General features: G+C 37.2%; 1 protein-coding gene across 3 annotated transcripts in view; it reads left to right on the top strand.

The window, feature by feature from the left end:
• The window catches only part of PPP2R5E (protein phosphatase 2 regulatory subunit B'epsilon), a 149333-nt gene that overhangs the window by 111167 nt on the left and 18999 nt on the right, over positions 1-19167 (top strand). For 2 of the 3 annotated variants that reach the window (XM_061180885.1, XM_061180884.1), the window contains exons 5-8: positions 3027-3119; positions 17670-17800; positions 17961-18020; positions 19010-19118. In XM_061180885.1, coding sequence (XP_061036868.1) covers positions 3027-3119; positions 17670-17800; positions 17961-18020; positions 19010-19118 — 393 coding nt within the window. The remainder of the gene's footprint in view (positions 1-3026; positions 3120-17669; positions 17801-17960; positions 18021-19009; positions 19119-19167) is intronic. The other variant, XM_061180886.1, reaches the window with a different exon arrangement.

Raw genomic sequence — 19167 nt, 5'->3', positions numbered from 1 at the left:
GAGATTTTTGATTCTGAGGTAAAATCTGTCTCTTAAAGTAGAGAACATTTATGCTTATTAATTAATATGTCTGAAGTGTTTCCATCAAACTTTTTTAAACCATAACTGCTTTCAAGGGACCAGAGGGGAGAGGACATTTTGCCAATCCCACCGGAAAGCCCTGCTTGCCCACAAGTCAGGCCTGGAAGATGAGAATCTCTCCACTTTGTGGGAATCAAAAGAGAGATGAAACCCCTTTTTATGGGTTATTTGAACAAGGCTGATGTTCTGTTTGTAAAACCAAGAGTTGAAAGATTAGTGTATTGAAAAAAGAACAATTCTTCTAAGGGGTGTTTGAACTCAGGCATTATTATGACTAGAAGTACAACTTGGCAATGTTCAGATCACTGGGAAAGAAGTTTCTTCTGAATTCAGAGTTCCAGAGAGAAAAACATAGTTTTATAAAGAAGTAAAATCCTAACGTGAATACCTAATATAAGTGTTAGAGTCTGAAGTCACAAGGTCACCATGTGACACATTTAGGTTAGTGGTATCTGTAAACCCTTAGGGGGGGCCTGAGATCTAATTGTCAGTGGCCTGCAAGGTCAAAAGTAGTTTTATAATAATACTGTATTATTTGCTCCTTTCACTGTGTTGTCATTTGCACTAATATTTGTAATAGCAATGGTGGTTGAAATTGCTGTTGTATTAACACAAATAAGGTAGTTGCGCCCAACTGGTCTAGTAATCATAGTCTTCACTGCCATGCACTTCCAATTAAAAAAAAAAAAGCCAATTTCAATCAAGAATGTCCTTGAAGAAGCAGCAAATATTATTAATTTTATTAAATCTTGACCTTTGAGTATACATTAAAGATAATATTCTTCGTGATGAAATGGGAAGTATGCATAAAGCACATCTGCTGCATACTGAATAGTGGTCTTGTGCTAAAACATTTCTGTGATTGTTTGAGCTGCAAGCTAAACTAGCTGTTTTTTCATGAAGTGTCATTTTTACTTGAAAGAATACCTGACAAACTATGGTTGTTCTGACTTGGGTATTTGGTGGATGTTTTCTCTAAAACAAACAAACAATTGTTTTACTACTGATAAAATTAAAGCATTGAAGAAAAATTTAGAATTAGAATTTTGGAAAAACTGTATCTTTCCTTTATCTGTTACCTTGAGCTTTACAGCTCCGCAAAGCTTAAAGACTTTTTTTTTGATAAAGTTGGAGATATTAAGGAATGTGACTCTTATTGATACTATGTAATGAAATGTGTCAACATTTGAAAAATCTCCATAACTCAGTGAACCAGTATTTTCCAGTTGGCCAATGAATGATGTTAGGCAATCATGCATGGGTAAAGATCATCCAAAGTGCAAGATAGATGATTGGAATTTAGTTTAATGGTATGAAAAATTCATTGATACAGTTTCAGATTCTACAACTGCAACTTTTCTTCAAGAAATGACTGTCGAGTTCTGGTGTAGTATCAAAGAAAAGTATCCACAATTACGTGAAAAAACTATGAACATACTCTCCCTTTTTCATACTAGTAGATTTGTGTGAAGCTCGATTTTCTTTATATACTTTACCCAAAACAGTATATTACGACAGCTTGAATATGGAGGCAGATAAGATTCTGTCTTTTCATATGCTGTTAAAGAGATTTACAAAAATAAAAAACAGTGCTTCTCTTCCTAGTAACTTTTTTGGAAAATAAATTTGTTTTTCACAAAAATATGTTAGTTATATTAACATGTGATATATTTTATTGTTCTAAAATAATAAATATATTAAATTTTCTCAATTTTTATTTCTACTTTCATATATATATCTCATGTAAACAGAAAGCTTTTTTGAGTCTTCAATAATTTTTCAGTGTAAAGGAGTGAGACTAAAAAGTTTGAGAATGCTGTTTTAGGCAATAATGAGAGTAATGACAGTGGTGATATGTATTAATCACTGTGCAGAGGGCAATATATATATATAAAATCACATTTAATCTCAGGGATTATCATCCCCATTATACAGTTGAAACAACAGACTTTTAGAGAAATTAACTTGCCTAGGGTCACACAGTTAGTAAGGGGTAGAGCTAGGCTTTCAACCCAGTGTCTACCTGTCTCCTGAAAGTCCTGGTTTTGATATACTGTTGTATACTACACCAGGATTTAATGTATACTTCAACATAGATTTATTTTGCAAAGAGCGTAAACAGTGATCCCCCACGGTTTATCAAAACGGTTATTTGAGTTTGACTCTGCAGATGAGACTATTCTTACTCTTTGCAGATGAGAATAACCTGATACACCATCATATATTGCTTAGAGGAGTGAAAATTGCCATAAACTCTCTAAAAGGAAATTGGTAATGAATGTTGAAAATCCTGACATGTTTGGATATCTTTTGATCTAGCAATTCTACTTTTAGAAATATTTCCTCATGAAATAATTGAACACGTGCACACTGATGCATGTTATATAATGTACATTCTGGCATAATTTAATAGAGAAGTAATTTAAAAACTACTTAAGTGTCTAAGCATAGGATATTGGTTAAATTAATTATGAGTATTGGAATTATTCATTATAAATATATATAATGGACTGCTTGTAGTTTAAGAATGATGGCTTAGATATTGTTGGCATAAATTGTCCACAATATATTGTTTAGATTGTAAAAGTAGTTTTAAAACTATATTATTTATATATATATATATTTATAGTACATTGGTATATTGTAGAAGTATAGAGAAAAATTGGGAGTTTTATACATTAAAGTGTTAACAGTGGTTAACTCTTAATGGTGAGATTATGGGAGATTTTTATTTGCTCTCTTTGGCTGTGTTTCCAGATTTTAAATTAAAAAAGTTAAAAATCATAACAGCAGCTGTGAGCTACAAGAAAGGCTAGCACTGCTAGTTGAATGATATTAAAACCTACTAAACCCCTTGTCAGTTTTAGTATTAGAGCTTTTTAAGGTTTTTGATACTATTCTCAGTGAATTATATTTTGAAATTAACGATAACCTATTTGTTGCAGCTTGTATATGAGTTTTTCATACGATTTTTGGAAAGCCAAGAATTCCAACCCAGCATTGCCAAAAAATACATAGATCAGAAATTTGTATTACAGGTAAGCACATTATTGTGATTGCATGTATTTGTTTTTCAGTTGATAACAATTTATCTCATTTTCTCTTGATGTTTGTTACAAAATCTTACAGTGACAGTTATATCACCCTGTAAACAAATATATACACATAAGTTAGTTTTCATTATTGCCCATTAAAAGTAATAGGTACCTCTTTAATTTATTGTGCTGGAAGTTAATTACATTTTAAACAACAAGGAATGCTAATGCCTAAATCCCTGCAGTTTTCTTTCTTAAAGTTTAATTATAAAGGAATTTCATTTGTATAACCCTAGTTTGTGTGAATCTTTATGTAAGCTTGAAAACTTCTATTTGCATAAGGATTTTAAACTATTTCATACATCTGTTAAAACTGAGTAGGCATGGTCTAGAGCATAGGTAAGCTTTAATAAATAATCAAAGTCAGGGTACTGGTGAGCTTTCACAACTAGGAAGTAGCACAGCTTAACACCTTAAGATTCCCTTGAAGAGATTAACTCTCACCTGTCTGTTTGGAACTTTTCAGGGTACCTACGTACTTTTCTTGATTTGTCATTTTACATTTTATAACTGTAAATCATATATTTTTACCCTGGAATTGGGTGCTTTCATGGCCCTGAATATTTAGGTAGTATCTCCTTGCTCTTGTTAACATTCATCTATAAAAATGCGTACTTGAGCCAACTGACGTATGGATTGTTGTAACTCCTTTCTAAGTGATTAATGAGATGCCTTCTGTGGAAAAGAATAAATATCTCCTAGTGAGCCAATATGCAGAACTTCAAATTTAAAGCATTACTTTGGAGAAAATTGATCTCCTATGCCTTACTTGGATAAAGGTTGATAACCTCAGTGATGACCTCATTCCCCCTCCTTAAATTAATACATTTAGAATTCTGGACATACTAGGTTGAGAAGCCTTGGAAAAGTGAGATTTGATATATAGCTAGAGAGGTAGTAGATAAATAGGTAGATTCATGGATCACTTGGAAATAGTTTGATCCAGACCCTTATCCCAAGTAGATAAAATGCATTTCAGGCAAAACAAAAGCAAGACATAACAGGTCTGTGTTTGTATTGGAAAGTCCTTGCATTTCTGTAGCACTGTATAGTTGTCAGAGCACCTTTACATGCATTATTTAATTTGATTTATACAGCGATCTAGAGGAGACAATGGCTAAGTTTTGTGCCCATTTTATAGATGAATAAATCTGAGGTCTAGAAAAGTTATCCAGGTTTCCCCAGCACATTTCCTATTCTGGTTTTCTGTCCATTAAACCATGATGCCTCCTTGTGATTCCCTTTACCATAACTTGGAATGACTTCAACGCAGGAGTAGCCCCCGTCTCTCAACACTGATGAAAAACAAGGTTCTCTTACATTTATGGTAAATTAAAGTGCCCGAGAGGATCAGATAATGATTCAACAGTAGACACTGTGTTTAGTTGACATGGAAACAGTAAATCCTGCAAAGGGCCCAGTCAGTGTGCTCTCTGTGGTCGATGGGTACTGATAAAGCTCCTAAAATTTAAACAACAGAGAAACCCAGACTTGGAAGGGACATTTTGGGTTGTCTCTTCTAGTTCTTTACGCCGTGAATCAGTTTTCTTTGAGACCCTGATGAGGGGTGACCTCTCCTTGCCCTTTTTCAGTGAGGAAGGGCCACATACTCAGGTAGATTGTTCCATTTTTGTTAGAAAGTTATTTTTTATGTTGAATCTCCCTATACCTGATACCTTTTGGCCTTATTTCTTCAGAAGAGTCCCTTAGTATATCACTAGCCCAGGCATAACCTTTCAGGTCTTAGAACACAGCTTTTGTATTTACCTCTTGCCTCTTTTTCTCTAAAACAGCAGTTCAACTCAAATGCCTATAGGCTCATTTATAATAGTCTGGTGGCCAGATGTCAGACAATAGGAGGCAGACCAGCTCCTACTGAAGGGAGCTTTGACTATACCTCTTTCTTCAGTTATTGCCAGACATTTTTTTTTTTTCCAAGAGAAATTTTTTTCTCCCAAATTCAGTTTTTTTGTGAAATTTTCTGATAGTTTTAAAATCCTGTTCAGAATGAATTAAAGCCATCTGCCTTCTGGATCTAGCCTACCAGCTGTCAGTGTGTGTTCTCTGCTCTAGACTGAGTCCTTAGTTCTGTCAACCCTGTCTCATTTGTCAGTTTTTGGTCTTCGACATGTGTCCATTTGTCTTCAAGGATGACATCTATGTCTGAACACAGTGCCCTGAGCCTGGTCAATCCAATGCAGCTTAGAGTTGAGGGTCTCCATTCCCTTGTCTGGATGCTAGGGTTCTTAAAGGGGAAGTCTCATTAGCTCTTCTTGCTGTTCCATGACACTGCTAACTTAGGTTAATAAACTTGTGGTCTTAACTGACTTCTAATTTAGTTTTACACATGTTGTCATAAATCCGTTTTCGTTTTCCCTTGTTCATTTTACAGTTTGCTTTTTTATCTAGGTGTAGGATCTGACATGTATTCCTATGGAATATCTTATCTCCCCAGCCTTCTGAAATCTTTCTGGATCTTGATTCTGTCATCCACCTTATTCACTGTGCCTTCCAATCACATCTGTGATTACTAGCGATTGGTCTCATTGAAGCCATTGATTAAAATTGTTAAACTAGCCAGGACTCAGGATAGAGGCCTGTGGCATGCCTTTAGCAACTTCCCTTTGTTTTAACACAGATTCACTAATAACAGTGTTTGGATTCCCTCCTTGAGCCGGTTAGAAATTTACCCTAGGATGGGGGCTTCCCTGGTGGCACAGTGGTTAAGAATCCACCTGCCGATGCAGGGGACACAGGTTCGAGCCCTGGTCCAGGAGGATCTCACATGCTGCGGAGCAACTAAGCCCATGCACCACAACTACTGAGCCTGCACTCTGGAGCCCACGAGCCACAACTGCTGAGCCCACATGCCACAACTACTGAAGCCCGCTCACCTAGAGCCCTTGCTCCGCAACAAGAGAAGCCACCGCAATGAGAAGCCCGTGCAGCGCAATGAAGAGTAGCCCCCCGCTCACAGCAACTAGAGAAACCCTGCGTGCAGCAACGAAGACCCAACGCAGCCAAAAATTAAATAAATAAATAAATAAATAAGTTTATTTTTTTTCAAAAGTATCTTAAAAAAAAAAGAAAAAGAAATTTACCCTAGGATGTCCTCATCCTCGCATTTAAGAATTTTGTTTATAAGGAGAGTGTAGAGACTTCGTCAGATGTGATGGTAGAAGCCAGGACTTCATGTTTACAGCATTCCCCTCCTCCGTGGGCCTTGGAACTTTATCGTAAAAGGAATGCCAGAATTCCCTGGCTCTCCAGTGGTTAGGACTCTGCACTCTCACTGCCAAGGTCCCGGGTTCGATCCCTGGTCAGGGAACTAAGATCCCTCAAGCTGCGGGCACGGCCGAAAAGAATAATAATAATAAAGAAAAAGAAAAAGAAATAAAAAGGAACGCCATTCGTCTGCCACGGGGCATTAGTGAACTTCTGGGGGCTACTGTTGGTTTACTGGTAATGTTGCCCTAAGTACTTGCAAATTATGGCATTGATCATCTGTCCCCAAGTTTTGTGAGAGACAAGTAATAAAGTGTAAATAGTGAAGCTCATCTACTTATGCTTTATGTTTTCAGTCCTTGCCTCGTTTTTTCAACTTTTTTGCCTTCTTTATCTTCCCTCTGCTGGATCTGTTGATGAACTCAGCCTTTAGACCAGGGCTCACCTCAGTGCCTGCATCAGTTATGAAGGGGTCAGGCAGGGTATTGGTGGAATTAACGTCACCACTGAGTGGTACTTGAATGTAATCATGTGACTAACCAGTGCACTAATTTTCATGTTGGGGATAAGCTCTGGTTGCCTATCAGCTGCCATCTTCCAAATTACCCTGTTCATTCATGTTCGTAACCTGTAAAGTTGGCCTCCTATTCCTTTTCCTTCCCTAAGTTTGCCCCAACACCTTCTAGGAGTGGGGACTCAATCCCCTGCCTGCTTCTCCTAAGCTTCCTTCCTCAAGAGCTTTGGTCCCGACTTGAGACCTGATGGCAATGGGTGAGCCTTTTGGAGCTTGAGCGTTATTGCTGAGATTCTATCCTGTTATCCCCCATCCCACCCTACCGTCCTCTTCCTCTGACCACCATGCCTTAACTGTCCTTGAGCTGGCAGGTCCTTCGTATGTCTGTACTGTCTAGTCAGCTCATTCATTTTGCACACCCTCAGTTTTCCCTCTTTTTTCTCTACCCCATGGACTCCCAGGGTGCTACCTGGTCCTAGCCTGGTTTTCTTGTGCCATGGGAACCCTCATACTTTTCCCTTTTGCAAATCAGGATGACATTCACCTTATTCCTTTTCTTTGAGCAGATTTCTTATTCTCTGTGGATTCTCAAAGATCTCAAAAAGAGTTTTCAACTCAGAACTCTTTTATTTAGTAAGACATAATTTATTCTAGCCACAAGATTTACACTTACTTTCTGTAGCAGCTAGCTGTATTCTTTACAGTCTGTTCTGACTCTGATTCCTGCATCCCCAAAAGCAAAATAAGAATTGGGCTATTTTAACAGGATGTAGTGGAGAGAAACTTAGAAGGCTCTGGACTGGAATCCTTACTCCCCTATGTACTCTAAGTATATTTTAGGAGCTAAGAATATGAGCTGTGGGATAAGAAGAAACTGCATTCAAACCCTGGCTTTTCTGCTTACTTGCAATGTGACTTTCAGCAAGTTAATACACTTGCTACCAAGCACGAGTTTCCTCATTCATGACATGGGGATAACAGAATAAGTGAGATACTGTTCAGTAAAATAAGATATACCCCCAAACTGACAACTGTTAAATCTCCTTAATTGAATTGGCACTATGGATACAAACAGAGGCTCCCTACCTTCAGTCTTAAATAGGTACTGAAAACTTGGGCAGATAATTGATTATTCTGAGCCTCAGTGTTTTCTTCTGTAAAATGACAATAACAGTCGTCTTTCTTACAAGTTACAAAAAAATAGGCTGTTATGATGATAAAATAATATGACTTGTATAAATGTCTGCTGGTAGCATATATGGGGCCTAGTAGTTGCTCATTAAATATCAATTCCTCTTTTCACATCCTCATATTATATTACCTCTCCACATTGGTAGGATGTCTTATTTTTCTTGATTCCAATATTAGTTGTAAAACTTACACCTTTTGAAACAAAATTTTAAAATTTATGTGAAACTTACAATAAAAATTTTGCAAAGAAGGCTTGAATAAATGCAGAAATGTAACATAATCCTAGGTGGGAAGACTTGCCATCATAAAAATGCCCAGAGACTCTCCAAATTAATCTGTACATTTAGTGCAATTCTAACTAAAATTTCAGTAGTTTCTCTATTTGAAAATTTCAGAGTTCATGAAATAAAAAGTTTTTGAAAAAGAAAACTAGTGATACTTTATTAGACATTAAAACATACTGTAAAGGTACATTAATTAAAACAGCATGGTATGGGTACAGGAGACTGGAACATAGTAGAGGCTTGGGTGGAGAAGACCCTTTTTAGTATGCTATAAAACTCATAAAAAATATATGAATAAATAGATAAGATAGATACCTACCTACATATATATATATTAAATTGGTATAATGCTCTGAAGAGGCGATCTGATAGAATTCTATTGACTCAGATTGTGACTGAGCAATTCCATGAGAAGTAGATGTGTACACCAAGCAATATGTACAAGGATATTGAATGTATCATTGTTAATGATTATTAGAAAATCGGAAACAGTTTAAAAGTTCTTCAGTAGGGGTTGGTTGAATAAACTGTGGACATTCATTTAATGAAATATTCATCAGTCTATAAAAAGAATGAGATAGAGCTACACATGATGTGTTTTTAAGTGAAACATGCACATTATGGAACACTATGATATTTTGAACCTGAGTCTGTTATTTTAGGGAAAAGGAATGTTTGTCTCTGCACTAAAAATTTTGGAAGGAGATACCACGTTTTTATTAATTGTCTGGTAGGGTGTAAGATTATGTGTGATGATCTTTACTTTCTAATTTCTATTTTTTGCATTTAAAAAATAGTTAACATGTATGTTATAATCAATAAGAATAGTCAAAATATTTCAATTACAGCTACATTCTCATTTTGTTGCCTTGCATTTTTTGTAAAACTCAGCTGATTCTGTGCATTAATCTTCCTAAGACTATTTTTTATAAGACTATGCCATTCTTTTATACTTAACATTATTTTGTATTTCCTTCCTTTTATCATTTGTGCATGTCCTTTTAAAGTCTGAAGCTCGGTGGCAAGCTTCCTGTGTTGCCTCAAGGGCCTCTTTCAATACCTCTCGTTTTAATTCCTCAGCAGGAAGCAATATAGATTAGTGGTTAAGTGTATAGACTGGTTTGGATTCAGACTCTACCATTTTTTAGTGCATGACCTTGGGCAAGTTATATAACTGCTGTATGCCTCAGTTTCCTCTTCTGGAAAGTAGATGCAAAATATCCATTATATGATAGTAATTATGTTGTAAGGTTCTTGTGCAGATTTAATAAGTGTATACATATGTAAGCACTAAGAACAATTCCTGATAATAGTAACTTTTCAGTAAATGTTACACTGCTGCTGTCACTACTATTTTTATTAGGATCAGTTCTTGTTTTTAAAACTTTCTTTACCATTATTTTCTAGAACAGCCTCAATCCAAGAAGTTACATGATGTTAGTCTGTCATGTCTTACCTAGCATGTTATTAATTTTTTGAAATCTAACTTTTACCATTCTAAAAAATCAAAAAGCCCATTGGACTCTGCTTATATGGTTCTTCGTGGGCTGTTGGGATTTTTAAAGATGTTAAATGTGGTCTCTTGTCCTTGAATTCTCATCAGTTCCACTTCACCAACTGATTTCTTCCAATCAGTGTTAGAAGTAAATGTTTACTTAGTGCCAAGAGCATGTACTTTTTAGTGTGTAAGAACCAGGGAAAGCGCATTCAAATCTTTACAGAGGCCCGACAAGTGATACATAATGAAGTAGTCTGGGTGTAACAGAAAGGAGTTGATGGAAACAGTGGTGACCTAGAGAGCTAGGACCCTGCTGCCAATCTGTTCCTGTTAACTGTTGGCTGATTGCTAAGTGGGCCAAGTGTTGCTAGATTCTTCTGATTTTTTAAGAGAACCTGGAAATCTAGATTTTTGTATGGGCCGGTCAAAATCGTCAGTGACTTGTACCTTTGAAGGATTTGCTCTTTTTTATTTCAGAATGGACTAGTTTGTTTAAATTTCGTAGTAATTTTTGTTAAATCTAGATTTACATGACCTTTAGCATTTCTTATGTACTTAATCTAAGTCTTTACATAAGGAAGCTGTCAGAGACTTATCAAAGATAGTCGATTGATTAAATAGTGCCCTTGTGTGCACGGTAATGTTGTTGATTTTAGACTTAGGTAACTTAGCTATAAGTGTGTTGGCTTGCCTAGGCTTTGGAAACAACCTTGTCTATTCCCAGTAAAGATAATTTTCATCTGCATTAGGGTGGTTGGGAAAATGGTTTCTTTATGACACTTCCCTCCCCCAAGACCACAAATGAATTGCCAAACCTTGAATTATGTCACTGGGTGAATTGTTGTAGTAAGAGTTTAGTAGCATATCTCTAAAGACTGCTTTCAACCACTCTGCAAGTCTGAAAAGTAGTCAGTGGTTGCTAAGAGATGTACTATTCAAGTATCTCCATAAACATATGTACTGCTGGAGATAGCTAGTTAGTAATTTGTACTTCACATTTGCGGTTATATTTAGCTGAAAGGTACTGTAATTATCATGCAAATTATGCAAGTCATCCAGCCTGTCCTTAAAAGTGACCTTTTGTTATTGTGTTTTAAAAACTGAAGACAAATTGGACATGACACAAAACCAACCCATGAAAAAATGTTAGGTTCTTAACTGAAATAAAATTCACGAGGCCTTGAATCTCAGCTCTAATACAAAGAACTATTTTCCAAACAAGTTCCTTGAATATGTCAAAATGCTTACATTTCTCTCTCAGAGTCTATAGCAAATAAAACTTTAGAGAGCTTATTTCTACCAGGAATTTTATCAGATAGCCATTACCAGTTAACAATAAATTGCCCCATCCCATCCTGTCCAACCTATAACTCAAAAACCTTAAAAAAAGGCTGTACTACTCTGACTTCTGCATCCAGAGCCAGCTTGGTAAGCAAGCAACTCGTGCAGGGGCGGAGGGCCCTGTGCTTAGAAGGACCTTGTTCATGGTTTAATGCTTTGCTGTTGCTGTCTTGAAATTCTTAATACTTTTTGAACAAGGAGCAGTACATTTTCGTTTTGCGCTGGGCCCGCAAATTATGTAGCTAGTCCCTGCCTGTATCCCACTAAGTGCATCATTATGTACCATAACAACTCTTTCTTGAAATGCTGACCGAATTGGTTGTCTTAAAATTTTAAATCGCAGGGTTTTCTTGAATCAGTTGGAATAAATGCTTGAGGGAGAATAGAATGGACTTCTCTACTTTGTAGGAAAAATGCTGAAATTAGGAGAGAAATAAAAGCCTGTGACTTGGCAGAGTTGTTCACGTTTTTATGACTGACACCTTTGAAATTTTTATACTGAGTTATAGGGGTCCTGAAGTCAGAATTGCTAGAAGCTTATAATGTGCAACCTTTTGATCCCTTGTCCATGCTGTGCTTGCTCAGTGGTTGCCCATAGGTCAGTTCATTTCATATGTTGGTCCTCTTGAGTTGTTATGATTCGTGGGAGTCAGGCTGCCGCTGGCTCTTCTTTCTTGGTTCTGGGCTATTTTCTCCAGGTGCTTTATTACTTGATCGAGGTGAAGGTATTAGGAAGATAATTTTTTTTCACCTAGCAGAGTAGCTTAAGTGAAAAACAAAGCCAGACATGTAGAGATCTGATTTTAGTTTGGTTTAAAACATTGAGAATACTAATTTCATTGATTATTTACTCTTTCTTTACATGAAGTAGCGCTGGGCAGTTGCTTCTTTATGTAGAAGAGGATAATGGGCTTTTTGTTTCAAGTCTTTTGCTCATACGGTTTATAAAGAAAAATAGCAAGCCCTGCCTGATCCTTCCCCAACCCAGAGTCTCATTCCCTATAGGTAACCACATTCAGATCTTCTAGCTGTTTCCTCATATGTATCTCCATACTTCTAAATAGCACTCTTACTGCCGTTTGTTGATTTTTTTCATCTGTTCCTACTATAAGCCATCATTACATGTCTCCCTCTATATCTCCCTCCTTTATGTCTTTCCAATGCAGTTATGTCACAATATTTAATTCAATCAAATTGTAGTGTTTGCATTAGTATGACTGTGTATATGTTGTTCAGAGCCAAGGCACACATTATGCTATAATTACATTTCTTTTCTTGTAGGGCTTTTTTTTTTTTAACCCCTAGAATTAGTAGTTGCCTTATTTTTCACTTGCTTGCTTTCTTATGTAGTCGTCATTAGTTCATCCCTTAGTTCTCTGAGAGCACCATACAACTCTTCCCAGTCTGGCCCACGCTGATAACTAGTCTTTTTTTTTTTCTCTTGGAGGCCTTTTTTCTGGAGCTCCAGTCATCCTGCTCTAGTTGGCACTGGTTGCTTTCTCTAGGCTGTATCTGCAGTGGCCATCCTGGGACTTACCTTTTCTGGACTATGTCTTTATTTCCTTGGTTTCCTCTCGTTTTGGTGGGATACATACTCTAAATACTTCCTAAGAAAGCATGAATGGGATGTAAATTTTTTGAGCCCTGCTTCTCTGAAAATGGCTTTATTCTACCCACATACTTGATTGATGTTTTGGCTAGGTTTGGATTTCTAGGTTGGAGCCCATCCTCCCTCAGCAGTTTTAAGGGATTGCTCTATTGTCTTCTAGCTTTCAGTGTTGGTGTTGAGAAGGCCTGTGCCAGCTGAATTCCTTATCCTTTATAGTGACCTGTTTTCTCTGTAAGCTTTTGTGATCTACTCTTTGTCCACAATGTCCGGAAACTTCAAAGTGTTGTGCTTTGTTGTGAGTCTTTGTTCATTTATTGTGCAGAGGACATAATGGCCCTCATCTATATTGAAACTCATGTACTCATGTCCTTTTTTCCTGGAAAATTACATTGAATTATTTCTCAGATAATTTCCTTCTCTTTATTTTCTCTGTTTTTCTGTCTCTGTACCCATTTTCTGTCTCTGTACCCATTTAAAATGTTAGTCATGTGTTGGACCTTTTGAATTGATCCTTTAGTTTTCTTATCTTCTTTCTTCTGTTACAATCTTCATCGTTTGGTTATACTTGCAGCATAGATTTGCTCATTTTAATGTGCCAGTCCTTCTGAAACTTTTATTTCTGTTACATCTTGAATTTCCAAAAGCTCTATTTTATTTTCTGAATATTCATCTGTAATAGCATTCTGATTTTGTTTCAAGTATCTAGTAGATTTGTTTATTTCTGGGGATGTTATAGGTTCTTTTTTTGCAGTTTTTTTTTTCTGCTCCTTGCAGTATGGCTATTTTTTCTGAGTTCTTTATGATTGTTTTGGTCTCTATCTTTTATGTTAGAGTGTTTGGTGATCTTTGACAATATTCATAGTTATACGTTAGTCCAAAAAAAGCCTCCTAGAACCTGTGTCTGTGAGTGTGAGTGTGTGTGTGTGTGTGTGAGTATGAGTATGTGTGTGTGTGTGTGTGTGTGTGTGTGTGTGTGTACGCATAAGTGGGAGACACTTGGCACATTAGGCAGAGGCCTTGCCATTTCATTGAGAAACCTTCAAATATTAGTATATCTGCAGGTGTTTTTCTCTTGAGGCTGTCAATTTCCCCAAAAAGGGACCGTCTAATCTCCTGCCTCAGTCAGAATTGAGAGCTTAGTCAGGGAAGGGCCTGGCAAAGGTCATGTTCTTCAGCATGCAGAATTTTATTAAATCCCATTATTTTCAATAACTGTTTTACTTTAGCTATATCTGATGTCCCCAAGACTAGAGGCTTACTCATTTATTCCCTCCAGACCTTGATTTTAGATCTTCAGTACACTGCATGGGACAGAGGATCTGGGAGGTCTTGTTACTCTTTCTCCAAGCTTTCAATCAGTTCTCCTGTTTCTAGCTCCTCACACCCTTGACATCAAATATATCTGGTACCTTCAGTTCTTATGCCTTTTACGGGTTCTCTAGTGTGAACTGGCTTGCTTCTTGTTGGTGTCCCTCCCTGCTGGCAGAATTGAAAAACATTTAGCAGAGTGGAGAAAGAGGAAACCTAAGATGGTTACCCCTTGCCATCTACTTTCCGTCTTTGAGAGATGTGCAAATTTGTCTAATCTGCTCTCCAATCCTTTCTGCCCCATGGATTTCTTCCATTTTTATTCTTTTTACTCTCACTTCAGGGAGTGTTCAAGAGGAGAGAGGTTCAATCCCCCAAGTCTAACTGAAAGACCCTAACTACCTTTTTCATTTTGCCCTTTTAATTTCACTGTAGATTTATTATGAGGTTCAGGGGAGGTTCTTTGGCTAAATCACTAGGCAGTTCATCTCTGTCTGTTAGCTTCAGGAAGGCTGATTTTGTAAACTAGGAGACAGCATGTTGACAGGTCTGTCTTTGCTCTGTAATCACCCTGGAAACTCTCCAGCTTCGCTTCTTTGACAACAAGTTGCCTGTTACATTGTAGGGAGCATAGTCTACCTAGGCATTTACAGATACTGGATTATATTTTTCATTGCTTTTTTTGTGGGGAGTGTTTGAAGTGTATATATGACTAAGCACACAAATATTACTTTGTTTTGGAAATTAGAGCTCATCCCACTCTCTCCTCTTTTTGGGCCTGTGCACTGTTCTACCTTTTCTTTTGTCTCATACATCATGAAATCATCAAGAGTGTGTTCTGTAGAGCAGCAGAAAAGTAGTTTATGTACTGCAATTCATCTTTCTCAAAGAACATAGAATATATAGTATTTGTGGCTTTAAAACTCACTCAGGTTAGGTGCCTGATAATACATTTTCTTTGAGGGCCTAATGGAAACATTAGTTAAATAATTTTTGTTTAATTATTATGTGTTCATTAAACTCTTAAAGATTAACAGTACATAAGCATGGTTGATTCAAGTTTTGCTAAAAGTACACCCCCTCAAACCTTCTCCTACGTTAGTTGCAAATTACTCATTAAGCCCTTTTACAACACTTGAAAATAGAAACCAACTAAAAAAATAGAACTCAAAGGTTAATTATTTCTATTAACAAGGAATGGAATGAGTAGGTTAGAAATCTTCTGTCATTTTATGCAGGCATTAGGTAAGAGATACCAAGCCGGTGGGACCTTTTTTGCCCATAGGGTTCACATCTTTCTTTCTTAGACCGTGTCTTGTGGAAATGTGTAGTTGACTTGCTCATTGCTTTCCTGTGGACTCCAAGTTTGTTCGTGTGTGTGTGCGCGCGCGCATGCGCGCAGCAAAGACGACAATCCCTGGTGCGTGCAGAGATTGACTGACTGACTGGTTGATTGATTGCATGACAAAGTAGGCAGAGAGATGGCAGGTATTTTAACCACATCTTCTGTTTAGATAGGCTGCTGGTGAAGGTATGTGTTATTGAATCTGCCATGAACACTTCCTTCACCTCTAACTCCTAATTTCTTCATGGACGTCACTTCCTATAGCAGACTTCCCTGATCACTCCACTTCTCCCAAATAGAGTAGATGTGTCTGCTATGTATTTATATAGTATCCTGAGCCACTTACCATGCTGCTTACTTCCCTGTATCGCTCATCGCGTTAGGCTCTGTAAAAGCAGTGTCGCTCATCATTGTATCCCTGACACCTTGCCCAGTGGCTGGCGACATACTCATTTGAAATATTCATTTTTGAATGGATGCATGACATTGTACAGTCAAAAATTTTGTCTGTCTCACTGCCCAGTTTTGAAGACTATTCTTCAGTTTGTGCTTTCTGCCATTATGTAAAGGGCTTTTTTTTTTTTTGTCTGTAACTCTGTCTTTTGTTCAAAGAAAAGCACCAAAGTAGATGATTTATTTGATTACTGCCCACTGAGTTCTTCTGCTGTCGGTCTCAGCCTCAGTCTTAATCACCTGAAATCATGCTTTAGTCTGTCTTGATAGCTTTTTTTGGTAATTAGGGTAGTCTATTCATTTGTATGCTGTCTATATGCTCTTGAAATGTTTTACTCTAAAGTCAACATTAGAACTGTGAGTTTTGTTTTATTGCAATGATAATGAATGTATGAAGAACTCAGTAAAATTCAAACTAGTCTCCAAGTTTGTTCTTCAGCTAGAGGAACCTGCCCACTATTGTTTAAAAAAAAAAAATAGCAGCCTTATTGAGATATAATTCATAAACCATAAAATTCAGCCTTTTAAAGTTTACAATTTGATGTTTTTTAATATATTCCACAGAGTTGTGTAACCATCACTGGTATATAATTGCAGAACACTTATCATTTCCCAAAGACACACCATGCTCGTTAGCAGCCACTCCTCATTCTGCTTTCTGTCTCTATGGATTTGCCTATTCTGGATATTTCATATAAATGTCATCATACAATATGTGGCCTTTTTGTGTCTGGCTTCTTTCACTTGGCATGATGTTTGAGAGGTTCATCCATGTGGTAACATATTTTTGTACTTCATTCCTTTTTATGGCTGAATAATATTCCACTCTAAGCACACTTTGCAGCAGTTGATGGGCATTTGGGTTATTTCCACTTTTTGGCTATTATGAATCATGCTGCAGTGAACATTCATGTACAAGTTTTTGTGTTGACATATGTTTTCACTTCTGATAAGATGTGGTCTTATCAGGATTCAGTTATTGCCTTTAGATTACAAATGATTGGGAACTTAAAAATAATGTTATTCATGTATAACATCCATGCGGAAATCGTGTTTACCTCAGTGGTGAACACACCCATGTAATAAGAGCCAGGATCTAGAAAGAGAACATTGCCAGTATTGTTGGGAAATTTGATGTTTGCTTTGGTGTGGGTTATCTAAATTTACTTGAATGCTCTGGCAGAACTGAAAGCTTAACTATATATTTGGAACATAAGCTCAGTAGATGGCTTATTGTATAGAATTGCGGTGATTGAGGTAATGGACTCCAGGGTCTCAACTGCTTGGGTTCAAATCCCAGCTCTACCACTTGAGACCATGAGCAAGTTACTTAGCATCTCTGTGCCCTAATTTCCTCTTCTGAAAAATGGGAATAAGACTACCTCATAGGGAGTATTAATATAAGTAGATTGCTTAGAAAATTGCCTGATGATCATACTAAGTGCTGTATATGTGTTACCCATTATTATGATTATTGTTATGATTGTTATTATTGTGTATATCTTCTTTAGAGTATAAGCTACCCTTGTCTGACTTACTTATCACTGTATTCCCAAAGACTAGCACTGTGCCTGGCACATAATAGATTTTCAATAGTTTTTTGAGGAGGGAAAGGAGGGAGGGAGGGAGGAAGGAAGGAAGGGATTTTAAATAATGAGTGGCAGAATTCCTAAATCCTTTTCTGAAACTGCTTTTGACAGCTACACTGTCTTTTATTTACAACAGCTTTTGGAGCTGTTTGACAGCGAAGACCCTCGGGAACGGGACTACTTAAAAACAGTCTTACACAGAATTTATGGCAAGTTTCTTGGTCTTAGAGCATTTATCCGAAAACAGATTAACAATATTTTTCTAAGGTAAGTGGAGGGTGGGGGGAGAAGGAGAAGCAAAGTTGGTGGTTTTATAGAAGTATTAAGTAAACCTCAAATATTTGACCATAGTGTACTGACTTTTTCTCTTTTTCTTTTCTCTCCTCTCCTCCCCTCCCCTCCCCTCTTCTTTTCTCTCTCTTTTTAGGTTTGTTTATGAAACAGAACACTTCAATGGTGTAGCTGAACTGCTGGAAATATTAGGAAGGTAAGCACATTTTTATCTAATTGCTAATCTCAGGTGAATGTCGTTGTGACAGGTTCAGGTGGCACAGGGAAATGCTACCCCAAATCCCTTGCTTGTATGTACATCGGGTCTCATCTGTGCTTATAGCATGTTTCCCAGCTGACTCTACAAGGCACAGTTTTGTGTTTCCCTTGTTCCATAATTATGAATTGCTGTTTTTTGGAATGACTGAAAGAGCTAACAGTTTATTCATTATTCATCTAATTGCAGTCAGGCCAGTTACTCCAAAACATCTTATTCTTGTCAGTTTCGTTTCTAAGCTACCTATCCTCTGCCATAATTTTTGAAAGTAAGTTTATAATAAGTTAGAAAGATTGCCATTTTCAAAGGGTCCATGTACCCAGGTGAAGTTCTTGAACAGCTGCTGCCTGGAGTAGTGGAATGAATTGGAAAGAGACAGCTGTTGTGTGGGTTTCTACACACAAGAGAGCTAATGTAACTGGATGATGTGATTACTTAGTCTCTCCTCCTAATATGAGGAGAGAGGGAAGGTGGAGTCAACACGGTTCTCTCTGGGACTTCCCATAGTTGGGCTCTTTACCCAGGGGTATTCTTGGCCTGAGCCAATTTCAGGAACGGGAAGGAATGATGTCTGGAAATGGAAAGGGTCATCAGTGAGCAAGGCAGGCGATTATTTGGGGAAGGAAAAGAGGGAAGGAAAAATAAAGAGTTGTTGATACAAAAGCTTTTGGGAACTATCCAACTAGGTGTAAGAGCTCAGGAGCCTTTGCTGGGAGATCAGAAGCAAATTTCCTTCTTTTAAATTTCCTTCCTACTTAAAGATATTGTTTAAAGCAACTAAGAAGTCTTGAATGCCACTGGGGTGGGTTTTGGGTTGTTCTGGACTCAACATAAACTGATTAAGATTTAACCTAATCTCACAAGAACAGTGTCTCAATTTAGCTTGTTGTGGTAACATTGCTAATTCATGTCTCTTTTCTTTTTCCTAGTATTATCAATGGCTTTGCTTTACCTCTTAAGGCAGAACACAAACAGTTTCTGGTGAAAGTGTTGATCCCTTTACACACTGTCAGGAGCTTATCACTCTTCCATGCCCAGGTAGAATTTTGTACAACTACTTTTGGAAGCAAAATAAAGTTTGTAAACC

This window comes from Eubalaena glacialis, chromosome 2 (assembly GCF_028564815.1).
Source record: "Eubalaena glacialis isolate mEubGla1 chromosome 2, mEubGla1.1.hap2.+ XY, whole genome shotgun sequence".
NCBI lineage: Eukaryota > Metazoa > Chordata > Mammalia > Artiodactyla > Balaenidae > Eubalaena > Eubalaena glacialis.
This window is presented reverse-complemented; position numbering and strand designations above follow the sequence as displayed.